The sequence below is a fragment of the Musa acuminata genome, chromosome BXJ2-4 (assembly GCF_036884655.1).
Source record: "Musa acuminata AAA Group cultivar baxijiao chromosome BXJ2-4, Cavendish_Baxijiao_AAA, whole genome shotgun sequence".
NCBI classification, from domain to species: Eukaryota; Viridiplantae; Streptophyta; class Magnoliopsida; order Zingiberales; family Musaceae; genus Musa; species Musa acuminata.
Window position 1 is genome coordinate 12,202,839 of NC_088341.1, and position 22,782 is coordinate 12,225,620.

General features: G+C 37.3%; 1 protein-coding gene across 1 annotated transcript; it reads right to left on the reverse strand.

Moving 5' to 3' along the window:
* Positions 1 to 21,413: 21,413 nt before the first annotated feature.
* LOC103981744 (uncharacterized) lies at positions 21,414 to 21,761 on the reverse strand. The gene has a single exon (XM_009398479.2). The coding sequence runs from the start codon at positions 21,759 to 21,761 to the stop codon at positions 21,414 to 21,416; it is 348 nt and encodes a 115-aa protein (XP_009396754.2).
* Between the last annotated feature and the right edge of the window lie 1,021 nt (positions 21,762 to 22,782).

Here is a 22,782-nt window from a genome sequence, read left to right on the forward strand (position 1 = left end):
CTAGACTTACTAGACTTATTTAGCTTAGTGTATGCCTTAAATTTGTAGTTAGTACATAATTGGGTTAGAATTGAGCCAACTCAATTAGGGGCCAATTGGGCTCAAATTTGGGCTATGTTGGGCCAAGTGAAAGGCCCAAATAGTGACCGAACAAGTGAAACCGTTATGGCATAATCTCTGAGACTGTGTTAGGCGGTGGTATCGCCCAAACATAGTCTCTAAGTGACTGTCAGGCGGTGGTACCGCCTAGTGTCAGTGCTGCAGGCAGTGGTACTACCCAGCACTGACGGTGGTACTGCTAGTATCCTGAAAACCCGGGATGAAACATTTTTAGGCTCCAAGTTTGAATCCACTTAAGGCCTATAAATACCCCTTTCATCCCTGGTTAATATACACAAGAAGAGTAAAAGGGGTTGTAAATGTTCTCTCCTGAACCTGTCAAAAGGAGAATCGAGTTGTAAGGGTAGTTAATCTTTGCCCATTGAAGGAAGATCATTAGTGAATGCCAGTGGCCTCGACGGAAGAGGAATCGGTGGAGTGGATATAGGTCATGATGATCGAACCACTATAAAACGGTTTGCATTTCTGTTTTGCTATTTACATTTATTGCAAACTACCATACTTCTCCATTACTTTAGTTGCACACTCGAACGTGTTTCAAGTTAATATCTTTCCGAAATCAGTTTTAATCAAATGAAATATTTTCGAACCGATATAATTTTATCCGCTGCACTAATTCATCCCCTCTTAGTGTCAACTCGATCTTAATAGTTGGTATCAGAGCCATGTTTTTCTCATTTGTTTTAATAGGCAAGAGAAATAGCTCTTTTTGGCTTTCAAGAGAGCTTTTTTATTATTCGACCTCCCATCTTCAATAGGACGGACTACACATATTGAAAAACTCGAATAATAATTTTCTTACTTTCGTTGAATCTCAATTTATGGAATATAGTCAAATTTGGTTTTCAAAAGTCTTCTACTCGAATGAACGAATTGAATGATTTAGAGAAATTTTTTTTTTCTTTGAACGCTAGAGCTATGAACGCTCTATTTTGTGCTTTAAGCAAAAATGAGTTTAATTGTGTTTCTATTTGTGAAATGGCTTTCAATATTTGGTGCACATTCAAAATCACTCACAAAGGCACTAGTAAAGTTAAAGATTCAAAGATTAATATTTTAATGCATGATTTTGAGTTGTTTCGTATAAAGCCAAGCGAAACTATTATTGACATGTACACCCGTTTTACGGATGTCGTCAATAGTTTAAAAGCTCTTAGCAAATATTTTTCGAATTTTGAACTTGTAAACAAAATTCTAAGATCTCTTTCTAAAAATTGGGATATGAAAGTAACCGCAATACAAGAAGCAAATGATTTAAACTATTCTTTACTTAATGAACTTATTGGGTCTTTGATGACCTATAAAATGACTTATATTGAATATGATGAACATGAAAATTACCTTCCAAAAAACAGGAATAATTTAACACTTCGAACTATAGAATACCATTTGAGTGATAACTTAAGTGATGATGATGATGACCTTGAACATCTCATAATAAAACTTAAAAAGTTCTTAAAACACGAATCAAAAAGTAAAAATAAACTTAAAAAGAAAAAACTACCAAAGAACAAGAAAGCACTCAAGGTGACTTGGGACGAAACGAGTGTATCCGAAGACAAGGAGCAAACCGATGAAGATGAAGTGGCGAACTTCGCTTTGGTGACTCTCGACAATGAGGTAAACAACTCAAATGAAACTCCTTTACTTTATTTTGAAATTACTTGATTTTTTTCATGAGTTATTTTTAAATTAGTTAGTAAAAAAATAAAAAAATTATCATGAAAATTGCATGCTTTATGACAAAGGAACAAAATGTTAGATTTAAATCTAATATTTGTACACCTAATAAGATTAATCCTATGTATGTTTTTAAGAAGCAATAATGTGTATCTCGATGATTTTCGTATTGCTTATTGATTTTGATTAAAAACACTATATATTTAATGAAGTCATGCTTGATGAAATAATATAATGATGATTTGAAGTCATGCTTAATGAGTTTATATTTTCAAATTATGCATAATAAATTTTGTGATTTATGAATTATTGATCTTTGTCATAATGAAAGTTAAATTTTTGGTTTTAAACTTGATGTATATTTTAATTTGGCATAAATGATAAAAGCATGCTTGTATGAAACAAAAAAAAGGGAGGAAAACACTTTTCTTAAAAATTTCTTAATCTCTATCTTATCGAGTTTTCAGAAAGGAGATTGATGAATCTATTTGTATAAATCTCTTAGACTATGAAAATGATTTTAATGATTTGATAAATTGAATGAGTTAAAAATAATGATGGACGTTTTGAAAATAAATGTTTGTATCATATTTGATGATTTTATATGATGAGTTGAAGTAACGATGATTTAAAAAAATATTTATTCAAATATATGAATCGATAATCTTTTTGTCACATGAATCGTGATTCCTCACTTGATGACTCTATTCCTCATGCATGATGATTTTTTTGTGATTTGTGGCTTTTGTACGGAAGATTAGAGCATGACATCAATCATAAAACTTGGAACTAAAAGAACTTTAGTTATTTTTAATCGTATAAGAATCTATCTACGTTGCTTTCATTGAATTTTTCAAAAAATTATTTTGATGATGATTTTGGTTTCTTTTCGTATGATTCGTTTTAATAATAGGATGATATATCCAATCGAATCATTTATCAATGTTTACAACTTGAGATGTATTTTATATGAAATATTTTTCTTAATTCTCGTATGATTCCCTCTTTCAAGAGAACATTCATCTAAACAAATCATGATTTTTTTTTTTGACGACTTGAAAATTCTTATGCATGAAACAAGATCATTTATTTGTTCTCCTACAACACTTTTGTTGTTTACTAAAGAGGACATTTATCCAAATTAACCATGATATGTCACTTGAGCTTTTAATTTTTATGACTTGAGTTTTATTATGTAAAATTCCTTGTATTCATGAAGTATATATCATCACCAAATTTTTCTTGATATTCTTCATGTGATGATGTGAAACTATGCAATACTTATGATTTTTTTAAAATAATGTAAAAGTCAACAATTATCATTTTATGAAATAATACCTTATTTCAATATGTCATATTGCAATAAGAATGACACTTTATCTTTGTCATAATTTGAAAATTGATATAAAGGAAAATGAATTGTACCATTGTTTTATTATTCCTCTCTTTTTACTAATGACAAAAGGGGAGAAAGAATTGCTAGTGCACACATCTCAAAAGAGAAAAGATTTGCTAGCTTGCACAATTCAAGAAGATGCAAAAAAATATGCTAGCTTGCTTATCTTAAAAGAGAAGCAAAGATTGATAACTTGCATATTTCAAGAAGCAAAAGTTGCTTTCTTGAACATTTCAAATATTGCTAGCTTATATTTTCTAAAATGATGTAAAAATTTGCTAGTTTACATGATATAAAACTTGCTATAATTGCTAGCTTGAATATTGTAAAGGAAGCAAAAATTACATTTCACAAAAGAGAAGAAAGAACTCACTAGCTTGCATGTTCTAAAGTGATGTGAAATTTACTAAATTCCTAAGCTTTATCTCTAAATCTTGAAAGTTTTACTTCTCCTTTTGGTTGATGACAAAAAAGGAGAAGTATGATGATGTTATGCATGGTTTTATGTTAACATATTGCTTGGATTTTTGAATCCAAGAGTTCTATCAATATGACATATTGATAGGGGGAGTTAAGGTTAACTCTGCAATCAGTTAGTTCTCATCATCAAAAAGGGGGAGATTGTTGAATCTCGGATTTTGATGATGAAACCAATTGATAGCGTTTATGATTTGATTTACGTTTTGAGTGATATAGAAAGCTTCGATCAAGGAAAGATAATTAAAAGCAAGAAGAATCATGTTAGGCCGAAGTAGAACATGTCAGAGGATTGGAAGTCGTGCCGAAGGATCGGTCGACATATCGATAGAAAGCTTTGGGCTATGGGTTCGGGAATTGGGCCAAGAAGAGCAGAAATTATGCCAAGAAAATCAGAGTTGTGGAGGTCAACTCGCTAATTGGACAATAGACCGCAAGAGAGGACGATGCGTCAAAGAATCAGACGAAGCATCGATAAACCAATGACATGTCGGACAACATTTGATTCAAGCTTTATAATAATTATCTAGATCGAAGTAAGTTTTAAATGTGCAGGATTAACTATAATAGCGATCAAAGCATAAAGCAAAATGAAGTCCCAGAGTCAAAAACAAGACTTCGTTGGGAGTTTGAGAGTTCGCCGGAAGTTCTACTAGAATTGACCGAGAAGTCCAAGAGCTTGCTAAAGAAGCTCATCAGAACTCGCCAAAAAAATCGTCGTGAAGTCTAGGAGTTTGCTAGGAGTCCGTTGGAACATTGCCGAGAGATCGTTAGAAGTTCGCCGGAAGATCGTAAGAAGCTCGCCGGAAGAAACCTAGACTTACCGAACTTATTTAGCTTAGTGTATGTCTTAAAATTCTTAGTTAGCACATAATTGGGTTAGAATTGGGCTAACTCAATTAGGGGCCAATTAGGCCCAAATTTGGGTGGTGTTGGGCCAAGTAAAAGGCCCAAACATCGTGGCGTAATCTCCAAGACTGTGTAAGACTATGGTACCACCAGTCTGGGCAGTGGTACCGCCCAAACATAGTCTCTAAGAGACTGTCAAGTAGTGGTACCGCCAGACTGGGCGGTGGTACCACTAGACTAAGCGGTGGTATCGCCCAGTGTCAGTGCTACAGGCGATGGTATCGCTAGTACCCCGAAAACCCAGGATGAGACACTTTTAGGCTCTATGTTTGAATACACTTAAGGCCTATAAATACCCCTCTCATCCTTGGTTAACATACACAAGAATTGAGAGCAAAAAAGTAGAAAAATGTTGTTGTAATCTTATGAAAACTCCTCTCAAGCTTTAAGTGTTAGTTTTATTTAAGAGAAGAGTAAAGGGGGTTTTAAAGGTTCTCTCTTGAACCTGTCAAAAGGAGAATCGAATTGTAAAGGTAGTTGATCTTCTCCTATTGAAGGAACATCACTAGTGGATGCTAGTGGCCTCGACGGAAGAGGAATCGGTGGAGTGGATGTAGGTCACGATGACCGACCCACTATAAAACGGTTTGTATTTCTGTTTTGCTAATTACATTTATTGCAAACTGCCATACTTCTTTATTACTCTAGCTGTACATTCTTATGAACGTGTTTCAAGTTAACAGCTTTCCGAAATCGGTTTTAATCGAACGAAAGATTTTCGAACCGACATAATTTTATCCGCTGCACTAATTCACCCCCCCTCTTAGTGCCGACTCGATCATAATAAGAGGCAAAGGTAAAATTCTCCTTGAATTTAATAATGGCAAAGAATTATATATTTTAAATATTTATTATGTTCATAATATGAAAAATAATATTCTAAGCTTGGGATAATTATTTGAAAAAGGTTATGATATTAAGATTAAAGATATGACTCTCTCAATTCGTGACAAGAATAAAACATTGATATTACATATAAAAATGGGAAAGAATAGAATGTTTCCTCTGCATTTATATATTTTTGATCAGTCAAATTATTTTAAAACTGATATTGAGAATATTTCTACACTATGCAATATTAGATATGCTCACTTAAATTTTGAGATTCTGAAACTTCAATATGGTGACAGGAATGCCAAGAATTGATCTTCCATCAAAATTATATAAAGTATGTGTCATGGGTAAGCAAGAAAGAAAGTCTTTCATACTCAGAAGAAAAAAGAGCATGACATCGACTTGATCTTATGCACTCAAATGTTTGTGGCCTATAAGTCTAATATCACTTGGAGGAAGCATATATTTTCTTACCTTCACCGATAATCACAGTGGCTAAACTTAGGTTTACATGTTAAAATAAAATAAAGAAGTTTTAAGCAAATTTAAAAATTTTAAGGATTTGGTTGAATAACAAAGTTGTTGTAAGATTAAATGTTTAACAATAGATAGGGGTGGTGAATTTATATCAAAGTTTTTGTAGAAATAATAGAATTCTATATTAATTCACCATATTATACACATCTCAACAAAATGATGTTTCGGAAAGAAAAAATAGGACTATCATTAATATGGTCCGATGCATGTTAAAGGAAAGTAAAATTTCTAAAGAATTTTGAGGAGATATTGTGCTTGTGTAGTTTATTTACTTAATAGGTTTCTGACAAAGCGAATTGGTAATGTTACACCAGAAGAAGCATGAAGCTTACAAAAACCAAGAGTTGATCAATTGAGAATTTTTGGAAGTATTGCATTTGCTAAGATACTAGAAGAAAAGAGAACAAAATTACAAGATAAAAGTCATAAATACATTTTGCTAGATTATCTAGAGAATTCCAATGGTTACAAACTCTACAATCCTATCACAAATAAAGTTGCGATGTCAAGAGATATTGAGTTTGATGAACAATAGATTTGGAACTAAAAAAGCTATAGCTTCATAAGAGAATGATATAGTACAATCAAGCACCAAAGTGGCTTTGCTAGAATCATCACCTAGATCAGCTAGGTCATATGATTCAAGAAGTTCGATTATGACAAGATCGATTCATGAACTATATGATGTGACTCGAAAGATTGATACTAACAATGATGAACTTTATTTATTTTATCTTTTTGCAGGATATGATCCATTAACCTTCGAAGAAGCTTGTAGAGAAGAAAATTAGCAACAAGCTATGAATGAAGAGATTCATGCCATTAACAAAAATTATACATGGGAGCTTACTACACTTCCAGAAGGCCACCAAGCGATCGGTGTTAAGTGGATCTTCCAAACAAAAAGAAATATAAAAGAAGAGGTGGAGAAATATAAGACCCGATTGGTTGCAAAGTGATACAAACAACAATATGGGATCGACTATGAAGAAGTATTTGCACTAGTTGTTCAAATTGAGACAATAAGATTACTTATCTCTCTAGCAGCTCAAATGAAATAGAAAATTTTACAAATGGATGTCAAATCAGTATTTCTTAATAGAGTTAAAGAAAAGGTATATATTCAACAACCTCCTGATTTTATTATACATGAATAAGAAGACAAAGTATACAAGTTAAAGAGAACTCTTTATGAGCTTAAACAACCTTCATGAGCATGGAATTCTTGAATAAATATATATTTTATTCAAAATCCTTTTTCTAAATGTCCACTATACGAAATCTAACTCTGATGGAGATATCTTGTTTGTATGCCTATATATAAATGATTTAATATTTACAAGCAATAGTAGTTCTATGATTAAAGATTTTAAGCACTATATAAAAAAGGAGTTTGAAATGACCAACTTTGGCTTAATGACTTTGGTTTGAAAATTTTTATCTCACAAGAAAATTATGTAAAGGGGATTCTAAAGAAGTTTTCTATGGAAGATTATCATCCTACAGATATACCTGTTGAATATGACACTAAGTTAATCAAAGAAGGTGAAGGTAAATATATTAATCCAACTTATTATAAAAGTCTAGTTAGATGTTTAAGGTATTTGACATGCACTCGACCTAATATATTATTTAGAGTTGGTTTAATAAGTAGATATATAGAAGCTCTTAAGACATCTCATTTAAATGTTGCTAAAAAAAATTTACGATATATTAAAAGAACAATTGAGTATGGAATATTCCATTCATCATATAAAATGTTGGAGCTTATTGGATATAGTGACAGTGATTGGGCCGAAAGCTATGATGATCGGAAGAGTACAACTGGATTTATATTTTATTTTGGTGAAGCTACATTCACTTGGTCTTCAAAAAAGCAATAGATCATTGCTTTATCAAGTTATGAAACGAAATATATAGTAGTTTCTTCTAGTGTTTGTCATGCAATCTAGCTAAAAAGATTACTCCAAGAACTTCATATGCCATAGGAGAAGTCAACCAAGATTTATGTTGATAACAAATCAGCTATTGCTTTAGCCAAGAATTCAATCTACCATGAAAGATCAAAGCATATCGACACAAGATTTCATTTCATGAGAGATTATATCAAAAATAAAGAAGTTGAGCTATATCATGTCTGAACAAGTGAATAAGTGGTCAATATACTTATAAAACCTATCAAATTTGAAATATTTCAATAACTTTGAAAGAAACTTAGCATGTTAGATGGAACAAGTTTAAGGGGGGAGAATATTAGAATTAAAGTTGTTCAAGTATTATAAAGAAATTAATTTAATCAAAAGAAATGTTCATTGTATCAAGAGGGAGATTCATTACATCAAGAAGAAAAAATAGATTAAATGTTTATGGAGGGACAAGTCAAATTAGTTGTTGGTTCTTGAAAAGATTTCTTGAAAAAGAATGATTCATTTTAAATATAATTAATATAATGTATCTTTGGGGACTATATAAACCCCGTATGTTGGGTCATAAAATAGATAGAGTTTATCCTATAGAAAATAGAAGTTTATCCTATAAAAAATTTATTGAGAAAAATATAGAAAATAGAAGTTTATCCTATTATTCTTTTATTTAATAACTCGATTCCTTCTTGGTATTAAATTCAACAGACGTGTCACGCAAATTTTATATCGGATGGATGTGATGGATTTTGGGAAGACAGGACCGGGTCTTACCCTCCCTTCTTCCTCCGTGGAAGATGGACAGGACCGGGTCTTCCTCCGTGGGAGCGGGGGGGGGGGGGGGGGAGGAGGAGGCGTGTTGATGTCACCTATGGATTACAGTGGTCCAGCACAGTGACTAGATTCACGATCCACTGGACCCAGAATTGGCTGCATCACATCATCGCCGGTTGATGATTCAGTTTTTGTTCGTTCATAGGAGAAGATTTCAAATGTGTTGTCTTCGTTTGGAACAAAAGGGACTAATTATGTTTGAATACTGCCTTTACGTCTTGCACATCACTTGTAAAGCAGTACTTCATATCGAGGATTCAAACCATTTTGGCCGTCTACAGCCAGGCATCGACGTCGTACATGATAAACGCACTATTGTTTTGTGCAGACACCAAAAAAATCCACGAGGAAATGAATTACTTGATGTGCGTGAAGGTGGCATGTTTCCGCTTTGTCTTTCTTTGATAGAATTCCTCGAACTCCGCCTACCAAAATAATTGAGGTAGGCCATGGGGCTCTTTTGGTAATAGGAACTTGGATGTACGTCCAAACCCCCGATGCCATCGCCCACAAACGTGAACCGGACCCTTTTGAGAGCTTGGTAATGGATGCTCCATGACCAAGTGATGTTGATGCAAATGATGTGCTCCTTGAGAAGACGAGAGAAACACTCGCTATGCTTGGTTGAGAGGATCTATGAAGAAATAACATCGATTTTTACACTACCTTGGGTGACGTGACTGTGGATGAGCAGAATCGATGATTTATGATTTGTACAAGAAGAAGAAGAAGAAGATTATGGACTCGGGGAAGGGCCTTGGGTGACTACACGCTTCGAGAGAGAGTCTCATGGAGTGCCAAAAGATCAATAGATTTTGAATCGTGCCCCTGATGCCATGTTACAAGAGAAGAGAGAATGAAAACACTTTGTTGATGATTGCTGTAGGCAAAGTCGTGGTGGAGGAAAGGGATCTATCCGATCGCTGACCAATAGAACAACCATCGACACGCTCAAATCTGAGAATCAAATGTAGGGATTTGCACCGATGGGGGGCAGAAGAATCAAAACTATCGTCTGCTAAGGCCACGATCGAGTGCTGCTGCTTGATAATAGAACAATGGAAGGAACCAATTGGATGTAGCGGAGGTGGAAGGATTCGAATATGATGGAGTGCATCGCCACGAACCGACCGTAGCTCGATAAATAGCTCCCTCGCGCGAGGGAGAAATATCAAAACTGAAAGAAGATCAAAATCAAGACTCTGATACCATGTTCTAAGACTTAGAGAAGAGAAGAGAAAAAACAAAAACAAAAAAGACGACAGACTTTATTGATCATAATTCTGAATATAGAGTAATCCTCTTTATAGGATGAAAGAGAATCTGATCAATATAATTCAACTAAGAAATCAAGGGATATCAAATCCCTATAATTCGGTAGAAATCATGGAATATACATGATATCATCTCAAGGATATGTAATCACTTTTATATAGCGCACTTTAACCTTAGCGTATTACATATGCCTTTCAAACATCAACAGCTTCTAATGGTATGTTATAGAATCTAATGAAGACGTAGTAACTGTGGTATAAATATAATTAGTTCTCCAGCATGCTGCTGGCAACCTCTGCTCTGCAGCAATCCCTGTGTGAGGCGCACCCAGCTCGGGCTTCTTGAAGCTGGCTCAGCACGTCCTCCTGGCTCCTCTCTCTACCGTCATCGAGCATGGACAGCAACAGAGACGCCTCCTTCTTTGTCACCCTCATCTTCACTCTTGCACTGTCCTTCACGCCATCCCCGCCCTCCGCAAAGCGTACCGATCGCTTCGGGCGAGGCCGATCCGTCGCATGCACCCTTCTCCTCGGCGCAGCAGCAGCAGCAGCAGCAGGTTGTGGCAATACTCGTCCCCTCTCCGTCTCCTCCACATGATCCTTTGCCACACCGGAGCAACGAGATCTGCTCTTGTTTTCGTCGCATCTCTTGGACTCATGAGCCAAGCTAGGCAAGCAGTTCCCCATATGTGTGTGGTGAGGAATAAGGAGATGATATCCGGTGAAATGAGAAGAAGCGCATGCGATGCGGTAGCTTTATATCATAGGGAATAATAGGGAAGAAGGTTTGAGAGTATTAAACTGGAAACGGCCTACATTTGTACAAACCTTGTCATGATAATATGAAGTCCTTTCTGATAACAGTCAAGATCTCCCTTGATAACAGGATCTTCCCAACTACATAAGAAAATATCGTAAATCTGCTGAGGAAATTCTTCCTCAATGATTATCTTCCTTAGTATTTTATTTCTACCATGGTATCAGAGCATTTCTTCCTGGATAGCTCTCCCCTATGGATGTAGGCAACTCTGTCGAAGCCTTCTTCCGTGAAGTGTCCACTGCTCATCTGGGTGTCAATGTGGAAGCCGGAAGAACGACAAGCACTTCCACCGCTGCATCTTCCTCCCCCTTTCGGCCCTTCTTTCTTAGAACTCTCCAAGCCATCTCTCGACGGCAAGCGCTTGGAGAGAAGCAACAATCGAGTGATAGTTGGTGATCGAAGAGAGGTAGTGCTCGAACAACGGGAGGTTGTCGGTCGCCTCCTCCCCTTTCGACCCTTCTTTCCCCTTTGCCAGCCTCTCCTCTGTGCTCGTAGCTCGCTCGACCCTCTACTGCTCCTCTCTCCAGTGTAACCGCTGTTGTTAGGGCTCAGTAGCATGTCCCCATAGCCCGAGCACTCCCGATAAGCACCAGAGCCACCAAGAGATGAAGGCCGACCGACAACATCGCCAGTGGAGAGGCACCAAATCCACCGACAGAAAATCGTTGCTGACCGACTCCCCCATAGAGTCGTCGGCTTCTCTCAGAGTGAGAGAGGTTGAGATTTGATTCATAAGTTATCTATCTAGATAGTTATCATGATTTAGTGGTTACATGATGATTTCAATAATCACCTCAATCATGATCTAGTAGTTATAAAGTGGTTTCAATAACTACCTCAATCATGATCTAGTAGTTATAGGGTGGTTATCACTAGGTCCTATAAATAGGACTATAGTTCATGAAGCAAGGATATAGAGAGTGTGTGCACTTGGAAAAATCTTGTAAGTGTTCTTGTAAATCCTCCTGTTTTTAAATACTACATCAGTTTTCTTGAATCGTAGTATTCTGTTTTTTCCTTGCTCCTCCATCCCATTTGTGGTATCAGAGCCTAGTTTCAATCTGAACTAAGCATTATGGCTTTCAATGGCAATTCCATGTCTCAACCTCTTATCCCCATCTTCTCAGGCAAAAGCTATGAATTTTGGAGTATCAAGATGAAAACTCTATTCAAGTCTCAAGATCTTTGGGACTTAATAGAGAATGGATATGCAGATCCTGACGATGAAATCAAGCTGAGAGAGAATAGAAAGAAGGACTCAAAGGCATTGTTCTTCATTCAGCAAGCTGGACGATCTTCTCAAGAGTTACAGCAGCGACAACCTCAAAGCAAGCTTGATTGATACTTCAAAATAAATTTCAAGGCTCATTAAGGGTGATTGCGGTAAAACTTCAAACCCTCCGTCGTGAGTTTGAAATTTTGTTCATGAAAAACAATGAATCGGTGCAAGATTTTCTTTCTCGAGTGACTGAAATTGTTAGTCAAATAAAATCTTATGGTGAACATCTTCCTGATCATATAATTATTGCAAAAGTTTTGAGAAGTTTAACTCCGAAATTTGATCATGTTGCTGCCACAATTGAGGAGTCAAAAGATTTATCTACTTATTCATTTGATGAACTAATGAGTTCCTTACAAGCACATGAAGTAAGGTTGAACAGGTCACTGGAAAAAAGTGAAGAAAAAGCATTTCAGGTTAACGGGGAGTCTTGTACTTCAAAAGAAGAACGTGGCAAGGAGGATTTCATGGTAGAGGAAATGGAATAGGAAGAGGAAGAGAACACTTTGATGGGCATGATAAACAAAGGCAATCAAATTATGATCAAAGAAATTACAAGAGTGGAATTCAATGTCACTATTATAAAAAATTTGGTCACATGAAGGCAGATTGCTGGAAAAGAGAAAAGCAAGCAAGCTATGTGGAGGAAAATAAAGAAAATAGTAAGTTGTTTATGACTCATTCACAAGTTCATGATATTTCAAATGATATTTGGTTTCTGGATAGTGGATATTCTAATCATATGTCAGGCATAAAATCAATATTTAGAGATATTGATGAAACTCACAAGTTGAAAGTTAGACTTGGAGATAGCAAGCAAATCCAAGTGGAAGGGAAAGGAACAATTGAGGTGAAGACAAATCAAGGGAAGGTAAAATACCTTGATAATGTTTTCTTTGTTCCTACTTTATCACATAACTTGTTGAGTGTTGGACAATTGATAGATGATGGATATTCAGTAATATTTGATGATGGTTCATGCACTATTAGAGATAAAAAAAAATCTGGTTTAATTATAGTAAATGTTTGCATGACACAAAACAAGATGTTTCCACTTGATGTATCAAATATTGAAAGACATGCGCTTATCATAACTCAAAAGAATGAGTCTAGTTTATGGCATTTAAGATATGGACACCTTAATATTAAGGGTTTAAGATTGTTAAGTCAAAAATGAATAGTTTTCGGATTGTCTAAGATTAATACACTTGATGTATGTGAAGGATGCATTTATGACAAACAAAGTAAAAAATCATTTCCTATTGGAAAAGCATGGAGAGCATCCAATTGTCTTGAATTAATTCATGCTGACTTATGTGGACCTATGAATACAAAATCATTTGGTGGAAGTCAATATTTTTTATTGTTTACGGATGATTATAGTCGCATGAGTTAGGTATATTTTTTGAAATTAAAATCTGAAACATTTGATAATTTTTAAAAATTCAAAGCATTTGTAGAAAGGCAAAGTGGTAGATATATAAAAACACTTTGGACAGATAGAGGTGGTGAATTTTTATCTAATAAGTTTAATTCTTTTTGTGAAGAAAATAGTATTCACAAAGAATTAACAGCACCATATATACCAGAGCAAAATGGTATAGCTGAGCATAAGAATCGGACTGTCGTTGAAATGGCAAGAAGTTTGCTTAAAGGAAAACATCTTCCAATTTAGTTTTGGGCAAAAACAATTGCAACAGCAGTTTATTTGTTGAATATTTCACCAACAAAGGCTGATATGAATCGAACTCCTTTTGAGGCTTGGTATGGTATGAAACCAAGTGTTAGACATCTAAGAATTTTTGGTTGTATTGCTTATGCTTTGGTGAATTCACAAAATCATCACAAGCTTGATGAAAAATCTGAAAAATACATTTTAATTGGTTATTCTTTACAATCAAAAGCATATCGATTATATAACCCTGTTAGTGGCAAAGTTATTATTAACAGAAATGTTATGTTTGATGAAAGGTCAAGTTAGAATTTAGAGACCAATAAAGATGGAACACAAATGCAGATTCCAGCAGAACTAGAAATTTCAAATTTATAACTCAACATTTGCTTTGTTTATTTCAGATCCAATAACTTTTGAGGAAGCGGTTAAAAAAGAGGAATGGAGAAAAGTAGTGAAGGAGGAAATCAAGTCAATTGAGAAGAATGAAACTTGGGAGCTAATGGATCTACCGAAAGAAAAGAAACCTATTGGGTTAAAATAGGTGTTCAAAACAAAGTTTAAATGCAAATTATTTGGTTTCACTGATAGTGATTGGGCAGGAGCTTTAGATGATCGAAAGAGTACTTCAGGCAATGTTTTTAGCCTCGGATCAGGAGCTATATCTTGGAGTTCTAAAAAGTAAGCAACAATTGCGTTGTCGACATCGGAAGCAGAATATGTAGCCGCAACATCAGCAGCTTGTCAAGCAATATGGCTTAGAAGACTTCTTGAAGTTCTTCATCAAAGAACAAAAAGAAGCAACAGAAATATTTTGTGACAATAAAGCCACAATTGCAATGACGAAGAATCCAACATTTCATGGAAGAACGAAGCATATAGAGATACACTATCATTTCATCCGAGATCTTATAGCAAGTGGAGATATAATAATAAAGCATTGTGGAACAGATGAACAAGTTGCGAATATCTTCACCAAGTCGCTTCCAATTCAAAAGCATGTTTATTTTATGTCGCAAATCGGTGTCTGCAACTATGAATCAAGGGGGAGTATTGAGATTTGATTCAAAAGTTATTTCTCTAGATAGTTATCATGATTTAGTGGTTATAGGATGATTTCAATAACCACCTCAATCATGATCTAGTAGTTATAAGGTGGTTTCAATAACTACCTCAATCATGATCTAGTAGTTATAGGGTGGTTATCACTAGGTCCTATAAATAGGACCATAGTTCATGAAGTAAGGATATAGAGAGTGTGTGCACTTGGAAAAATCTTGTAAGTGTTCTTGTAAATCCTCCTGTTTTTAAATACTACATCAGTTTTCTTGAATCGAAAGGATTCTTTTACTTGCATTGTAGTATTCTATTTTTTCCTTGCTCCTCCATCCCTAACAAGAGAACCCATCTATTCCACCATGGTGGGCTCAGCGTCGAGGGAAGGGTGATCTTCTAATCTTGCACCACCAGTTTTCGGTTCGTGAACTAGTCCATGAAGAGGGGGAAGTAGAGCAGCGGCACCTTGCACTTCATGAACTGGTCCGTGAGGAGGGGGAAGCAGAGCAGTGGCACCCCACACCTTCTCCGGCATTGTGCTTCTCTTACTCCAATGCTCCTTCTCCCCCTCAGGCGGCATTTCCCTAGTCGAAACTACTCTCCCTAACTTTGATGTTGGCCATCGGACGCACCTTGACGTTGTCAATCTCTCTTATTGCTCACTGATCTGCAACACAACAAATCTAGTCAATCCTTAGAATTCGACCACCAAACTTGATTGCAAGCTGTAATATGCACTAATTGCAGCTTGCGTCGCCTATTGCAGACTACTGCCTCGCTATCAACTGCCACAATATTGCCACATATGTCCTTATCATATACATCTAATGCTCCGATTACTATTCTCGTAGGAAACCATAATATTTTTTCCTCTACAGGTCTTATTTCCATCAATGTTGCAATGCTTATTCTCTTCAAGTTATCTAAAGGTGATAACTATACATCCTAGCATGCTCAATTTTCTAATATCCTACTTCGCTATGATCTATTAGGTTACGTCGATGGCTCTCTCCGTTGTCCACCAGCGATGCTCAACATCCCAGGAGCACCCAGCCCGGTACCAAATCCAAACTACAAACTGTGGTTATGTCAAGATCGTCTCATCCTTCAATCAATTCAAACTTCTGTCGCTAGATCCCTTGCCCCACTCATATCTTCATGTGACATTGCTACTGAAGCCTAGTGCAAGCTGCAAATCACCTTAGCAAATCGTTCGTATACTCGCCTGCTTAGTCTCCTATCTAGTCTCATGCAAGTAAAATAAGAGGGAAGTACTATTGCTGACTATCTATAAAATATCAAAGTTATCATTGATAACTTGGCCCTGATAGATCATAATCTTAGTGATGAAAAAGTCATTATCCACACACTTACTGGCCTCAGGGATGAGTATAAGGAACTAGCAGTAGTGATATGGGCACGCAACTCACTGATATCATTTGAAGAACTCTATGATAAATTGACTGACTATAAGATATATCTCAAGCGTGAAGACAAATTGTCGGGTCCACCCATCACACCTCAAGTCAGTAAAAAATCACAGAAGAAGAGCAACCGATCCAACAAAATCTTCAATAAAGTTTTGGCCAACATGCTTTCTGAATTTGTGAGCTCTAACCAAACCTCCCCCCATCCACCTCATCAGCATTTCAATCGCAATCATCAAGGTAGCCACTATAATTATCCTCAGTCCTGGCATCCTGATCATATAAATCAACTAAGAGTTGTCTACTAGTTGTGTGATAAAGATGGCTACTCTGCAAAGGTCTATAGAACTCGACCCAGACTTCCTCCTCCATCACATTGGCCTTATGCAAATCTTACAACTACTCCGAACACTAGCAACCAAAATTGGATTGTGGACTCTGGCGCCTCTCATCACATTACCTCTAATCTACAAAACTTGTTCGTCCACAATAACTATGGTGGAAATGAAGACATTATCATCGGTGATGATAACAGACTCCCCATTATTCATATTAGTTCCACAATGCTCAATTCATATAGCACAACCTTTACGCTCGATGATGTTTTGTGTGCACCCCACATCAAACGAAATCTCATTTCTATTTCTCAATTTTGCAAACAAAATAATACCTCCATTGAATTCTTTCCTAACTCCTTTCTTGTTAAGGACTTAAGCACGGGGGCATCCTTGGTCCGAGGCTAGAGTAAAGATAACATTTACGCGTGGCCGTCAGTTCCACAAATCACCCAGCCTACTGCCTACTCTTCTATCGTAGCTCCAACTGATGTGTGGCATCGATGTCTTGGTCATCCCTTATTCTTTATCCAGCAAAAATTACTTTCCCGTTATTCTTTTCCTATGCTTCACACCAATAATATTCTAACACATTATGATGCTTGTTTAAGTAATAAAAGTCATAGACTCTCCTTTAGAATATCCTTAATATCCTACTCTAAACCCTTTAAGGTTATTAACACTGATGTTTGGGGCCCTGCTCCAATCACTTCCTTTGATAAGTTCAGATTTTATGTTATTCTTGTATACTCTTTCACTAAGTATACATGGTTATACCCTCTTCACCATAAATCCGAAGTTTTAACAATCTTTACCAACTTTCGAAGATTGGTCGAAAACTTCTTTCGGTCTAAAATTAAAACTGTTTACTCTGATGGTGGTGGCGAATATCAAGACCTCATATCTTGCCTCTCTGCTTGTGGTATACAACACCTCAAGTCACCTCCCTATACTCCTCAACTCGTTGGCTCTACTGAACACAAATATCGACATATAGTTGAAACTGATCTCACACTCCTACACCAAGCCTCTATACCAAATTTTTGGACTTAGCATTTCAAGCTACCATCTACCTCATTAATCGTATGCTCACTCCAGTCCTCGAGTACGAGTCATCATTTAAAAAATTATTTCACAAATCTTAAAACCTTCAAAAACTCAAAGTGTTTGGATGTTTATGTTATCTATGACTCCGTCCCTATACCTCACATAAGTTAAACTCAAAATCTAAGCCTTGTGTTTTCATTGGATATACTCTCTTGAACATAATGCCTTTCGATGTTACGATGCCTCAATCTCAAAAAGTTTTTATGTCCCGTCATGTTATTTTTATCGAAACCACGTTTCCGTTTCAAAACCCTGAGTCTCCTACTGTGCGACCTACTCCATCATATATATATATATATATATATATATATATATATATATATATATATATATATATATATATATATATATATATATATATATATATATATATATATATATATTACTGGAGTATGCCATCAATCCTGTCAATCGAGTCTCTTATAGTACCATCCAGTCCTTCTCATGATCCATACTCTCTCCCTCTCCCGGTTCAACAGCACCTCACCCCCACCATTGCGCCTCTTCCTTCTTCACAAGGTTCCCCTACAACTGAAGACATTCCCTCAGAAACACAACCACTATCTTTCTCCTCTCCTGGGACCAATGACACTGAAGTTCCTCAACCTCCCCTAACCCATCTTAGTGCCTCTTCACCACCCATACCTACAACACATCCTATAGCCCCTGGACATCCAATGACAACATGCTCCAAAAGTGGTGTTTTTAAACCACGGTAAGTCCTTGACCTGTATACCATCACAACATCCTCGTCAGAGACCACTAAACCTACCAAAATTACTCAAGTCCAAAAATTTTCATACGGGTGTAAAGCCATGTGTGAAGAATATGATGCCCTCCTCCATAATTCTATATGGACCCTTGTACACTCTTATCCCACACAAAATATCATCGGGTGTAAGTTGGTCTTTCGAATTAAGCGATACCCAGATGGATCCGTTGTCAGATATAAAGCATGTATAGTGGTCAAAAGGTTTCATCAATGTTTTGGTGTTGACTTCACAAAGATATTTAGTCCTACTATTAAACCTACAACAATTTACCTTATTCTGAGTTTGGCCATCTCACAAGGCTAGCATTTACGACAACTCGATGTTAACAATACCTTTTTACAGGAGAACCTAGCTGACGATGTCTTCATGCAGCAACCTCTTGGCTTCATCCACCCTCGATATCCAAAGCATGTTTATAAACTACAAAAAGGTATTTATGGACTTCGTTAAGCTCCAAGAGCTTAGTACATTGAATTTGGCTCCTTTTTTTGTATCAATTGGCTTCATCAACTCTAAGTCTGATACCTCCCTATTTCTCCGTCACCGAAGTGGTACTATAATATATCTTCTGGTATATGTGGACGATATTATTATCACCAACAATAATCATATAGAAATCAAGGCATTTAGCAAATCGATTCTCTTTTAAAGATTTGGGAACATCGAGCTATTTTTTGGGAGTGGAAGCAACATACACTTCTTCAAGACTCTTTCTATCACAACGAAAGTATATTCAAGATCTATTATCCAAATTGAATATGCAAGATGCAAATGTAGTTACAACACCTCTGTCTACTAACGAGTTGCTCAAATTATATGATGGAAGCTCTACTACAGACCTAACTCAATATCGACAAGTCCTTGGTTCCTTACAGTACTGATCTCACCCGTCCAGCTATCTCGTTAGCTATCAACAAATTATCTCAATTTATGCATCGACTATCTACTATATATTGGTCTGTAATCAAACGAATCTTGCGATATCTTCGCGGAACCCTCAATCATGGACTTTTTTTTTCACAAACACTCCCCCCTTCATCTCCATACCTTTGTTGATGCTGATTGAGCAAGAAATTTTGATGACAAAACATCCACGTTAGGGTATATTATCTTTCTTAGACTCAATCTAATCAGTTAGAGTTCTAAGAAGCAAAAGACAGTTGTCCGTTCTACAACTGAAACTGAAAACCGTGTTATAGCAACCGCTGTTGTAGAACTCAATTGGGTCATGAATCTACTCAGGGAACTTGGCATCAACATCACCTCTACTCCTACAATATATTGTGATAATGTCTGAGCCACTTACCTATACGCCAATCCAGTATCTCACTCACGCATGAAACACATAGCCATCGATTTTCACTTTATACGAGAACAAATTGTTAGACATCAACTATATGTTTCTCACATAGATACGGTTGATAACTAGCGGACTCACTCGCGAAGTCTCTGACCCGTAAATCATTTTCATCACATCGATCCAAGAACGACATCCTTGATAGGCTGCTATCACCTCCTGGCTGCAATTGTGGTTGCATTTTTCACGTACGATCTTGCATCACAGTTTTCAGGTTTTTGAACATTGCATCTGCATGCGAGTGCGTAGAAGAAGAAGAAGCAACCATTTCTAACAACTTGCCTAACCAAAGAAACACAACACCTCCTTTAGTTCTCCCCGTGAAGCAATGCACATTGCAGTCAAACCTGGTTCACATTGCAGTCAAACCTGGTTCCTAAGGATGCTGCATTTTTCGCACCCTGCTTTGTCGTCCGTGCTGCAACCGCAGAGGGGACAACCGCAAGGAACAATGTCAGGAGCCATTTTCCGAACAAGACAGTTTAGTCTAATGATGCATGCATGCGTGCATGCATTGTTTCTCTGTTAGCATGCAACCGGCCACTGGCGGACGGACGACATGGGAACCAAACTCCAAAACAGCTTTAGTAGACCCGCAGAACCACACGTGCTGTGCATGCGCGCGCGCACACAACACATGCATGCACCAGAAGGTCTCTCTCGCCACCAACAACCCATATTCTATCCGTTTCAAATGAGATCAAATCGATGCGGACCTCAGATATTTGTTGTCATCAATGTAGCCGCTTTCTGCTGTTTCTAGTGTTCTTCATACGCTGTGCAGCCGATCCGTGTGAATACATATGTTCTTCCAAAGCCAAACAACTTGATTGTATGTATGTCGTTTTAGCTAATCTTCATTACAAGTGATTGTAAGTTGGATGCTAACGACTGAAACTTCGATTTATTTAATATCTTTTAGACCCCCATTGTGACACTAAAAGTAATGGGTTTGGGTTTCTTAGTTCTCTTGTATGATGCTAACAATTATATATATATATATATATATATATATATATATATATATATATATACGTAGAAAGAACCCATTAGCAACTCACGTATATTGGGTGGAATATATTAACAATTATGGCATATAATTGAGGATCTCTATGCATACACACCAAAGTTTATAATGATAAATATGTTATTTACAAACTTTTTAAAAGTATTTATATGTAGAAAGAACCCATTAAAAAATAACTAAATTGCTACCTCTTTCTTTCAAATCGAACCTTAATTTGGGTGTTCCTCGCCACCTTGATTTCCGTCCTGACTGGTGTAAAAAGGCGCCCGCAACTCTCTTACCAGAAAGCCATGCACTTCACCCCAATCATTTTTGGTAAGTAGACCGAACAACTCCAGTTCTTTGTTTGAGAGAAGTAATTATACTCCAGTATATATATTTATTTTTTGGGAATGTCGTTGGAAATTGATGTCTACATCCGATAAAGAGAACATAGAGAGGCCTCTCTGCCTTGTCTATCAATTCAAGCTTCCATATGGATCGAGACAGTGATATCAATCAAAGCGGCGGATTAATTCTGGGTACATGTAAGATTAATCTGCAAACCATCTATAACATTAACTTCATGGATCTAACGTTAATTCTCCGGTATGCTCTCGAGAGTGGGTCTCCAAAGGTCCCCGCCAGACGCAGGCTTTGCCGAGCTGAAGCTGCGGCCTTTCTCTTCTTTCAGTTCCCGCAGCATGCTTTCCACCTTTCTCCCATTGCTGCCGGCGAGCATGGATAGCAGCACGGCCGCCGCCTCCTTCGTCATCACCACCTTCACCCTCGCACCGACCTTGTTGCCGTCGTCCTCTGCTTGTGGCTGACCTCCTTTCTCAGGTTCATCCGCACGGTGGTGTAGTGGAGCCACGGCACCGTGAGGTCTGTTCTTGCTCTTACGTCTCCTGGGCTCATGAGCCAAGCTCGGCAAGCAGTTGCCCATGAGTGCCGAGGGAGAAGGGAGGAGAGAGAACGCAAAAAAGCGATGAGGTGGGAGATGCGACGAGCAGCTAACAACAAATATTTATATACATAGAGAGAGAGAGTACATTGAAATTAATATAGGGGAGCAAGGGCTGGAGAGAGACTGGTTCAAACGGACAGAAAAGCCAGACAATCCTTGGGACTGGAAGGTCAGGATGAAGAGCCAATGTAGGCGGGCAGACTGCAAGCGCAGAGGCTTTTACCGTCAAGGACGACGTCAAGAATTTTGATCGCTATAGGCCAAAAGGCGATGACTTGCATCATTATTCACATGTAGGTGCATGGAGTGAAAGATTGCCATTATTTGGAATCGCCAACAGGCTTAAGAAGACTTGACCAACTAGAAGAAGAATACTTAGTAGCGAGGCGAATCGTTAGGGTCGATTCAGCTTCTCCTGATGCAACTCTTAGCAGTCGGTCGATCGGTTCCAGGTCTTTTTTACTCATTATTCTGTGCTTTCGTTTGCTGACCGGTGGAACAAATGACGGTCGCCTTTGCATGTTCCATACGTTCATGGTATTTGAGTCGAAGTTGTCGGTATCTCCTTTGGCTTCCAAAACTTTCTAAGGTTATATTGTATATTCTGAACCTCCTTCAATTCCACGTTGACTGGGCATGGCCCTCCTACTTTGAAACTTGCAGCGCTCGTGATGACCGACGGCAAGTAAACTTGTCCTCTGCTCATCCCCAAAGCTTTCGTTCTAAAACGTTCAAGGCCCGCGTCCCCAATTTAATCGTGGTGACCTTTTCCTTTTCCGATCAGCTGTGGATGTTTGCAAATGGCGGAGCAAATTAGCACGAATCGAATGCATTCCGCTGGAGGAGTCCCAACTGGACGACGACTATCCAACTCCAAGCACATACGTATTCCTCGTATCATCAGCATAAGTTCCCATCATACACCGCTACAGTGTCATCTTGCTCGTGGATGCAAACATGACGTGCTTCATTCACTTATAGATGCGCGTTTTTGTGTAAA

Coding starts and splice junctions, on each gene's coding strand:
- LOC103981744 (XM_009398479.2), bottom strand. CDS start 21,761: ATGGGCAACTGCTTGCCGAGCTTGGCTCATGAGCCCAGGAGACGTAAG.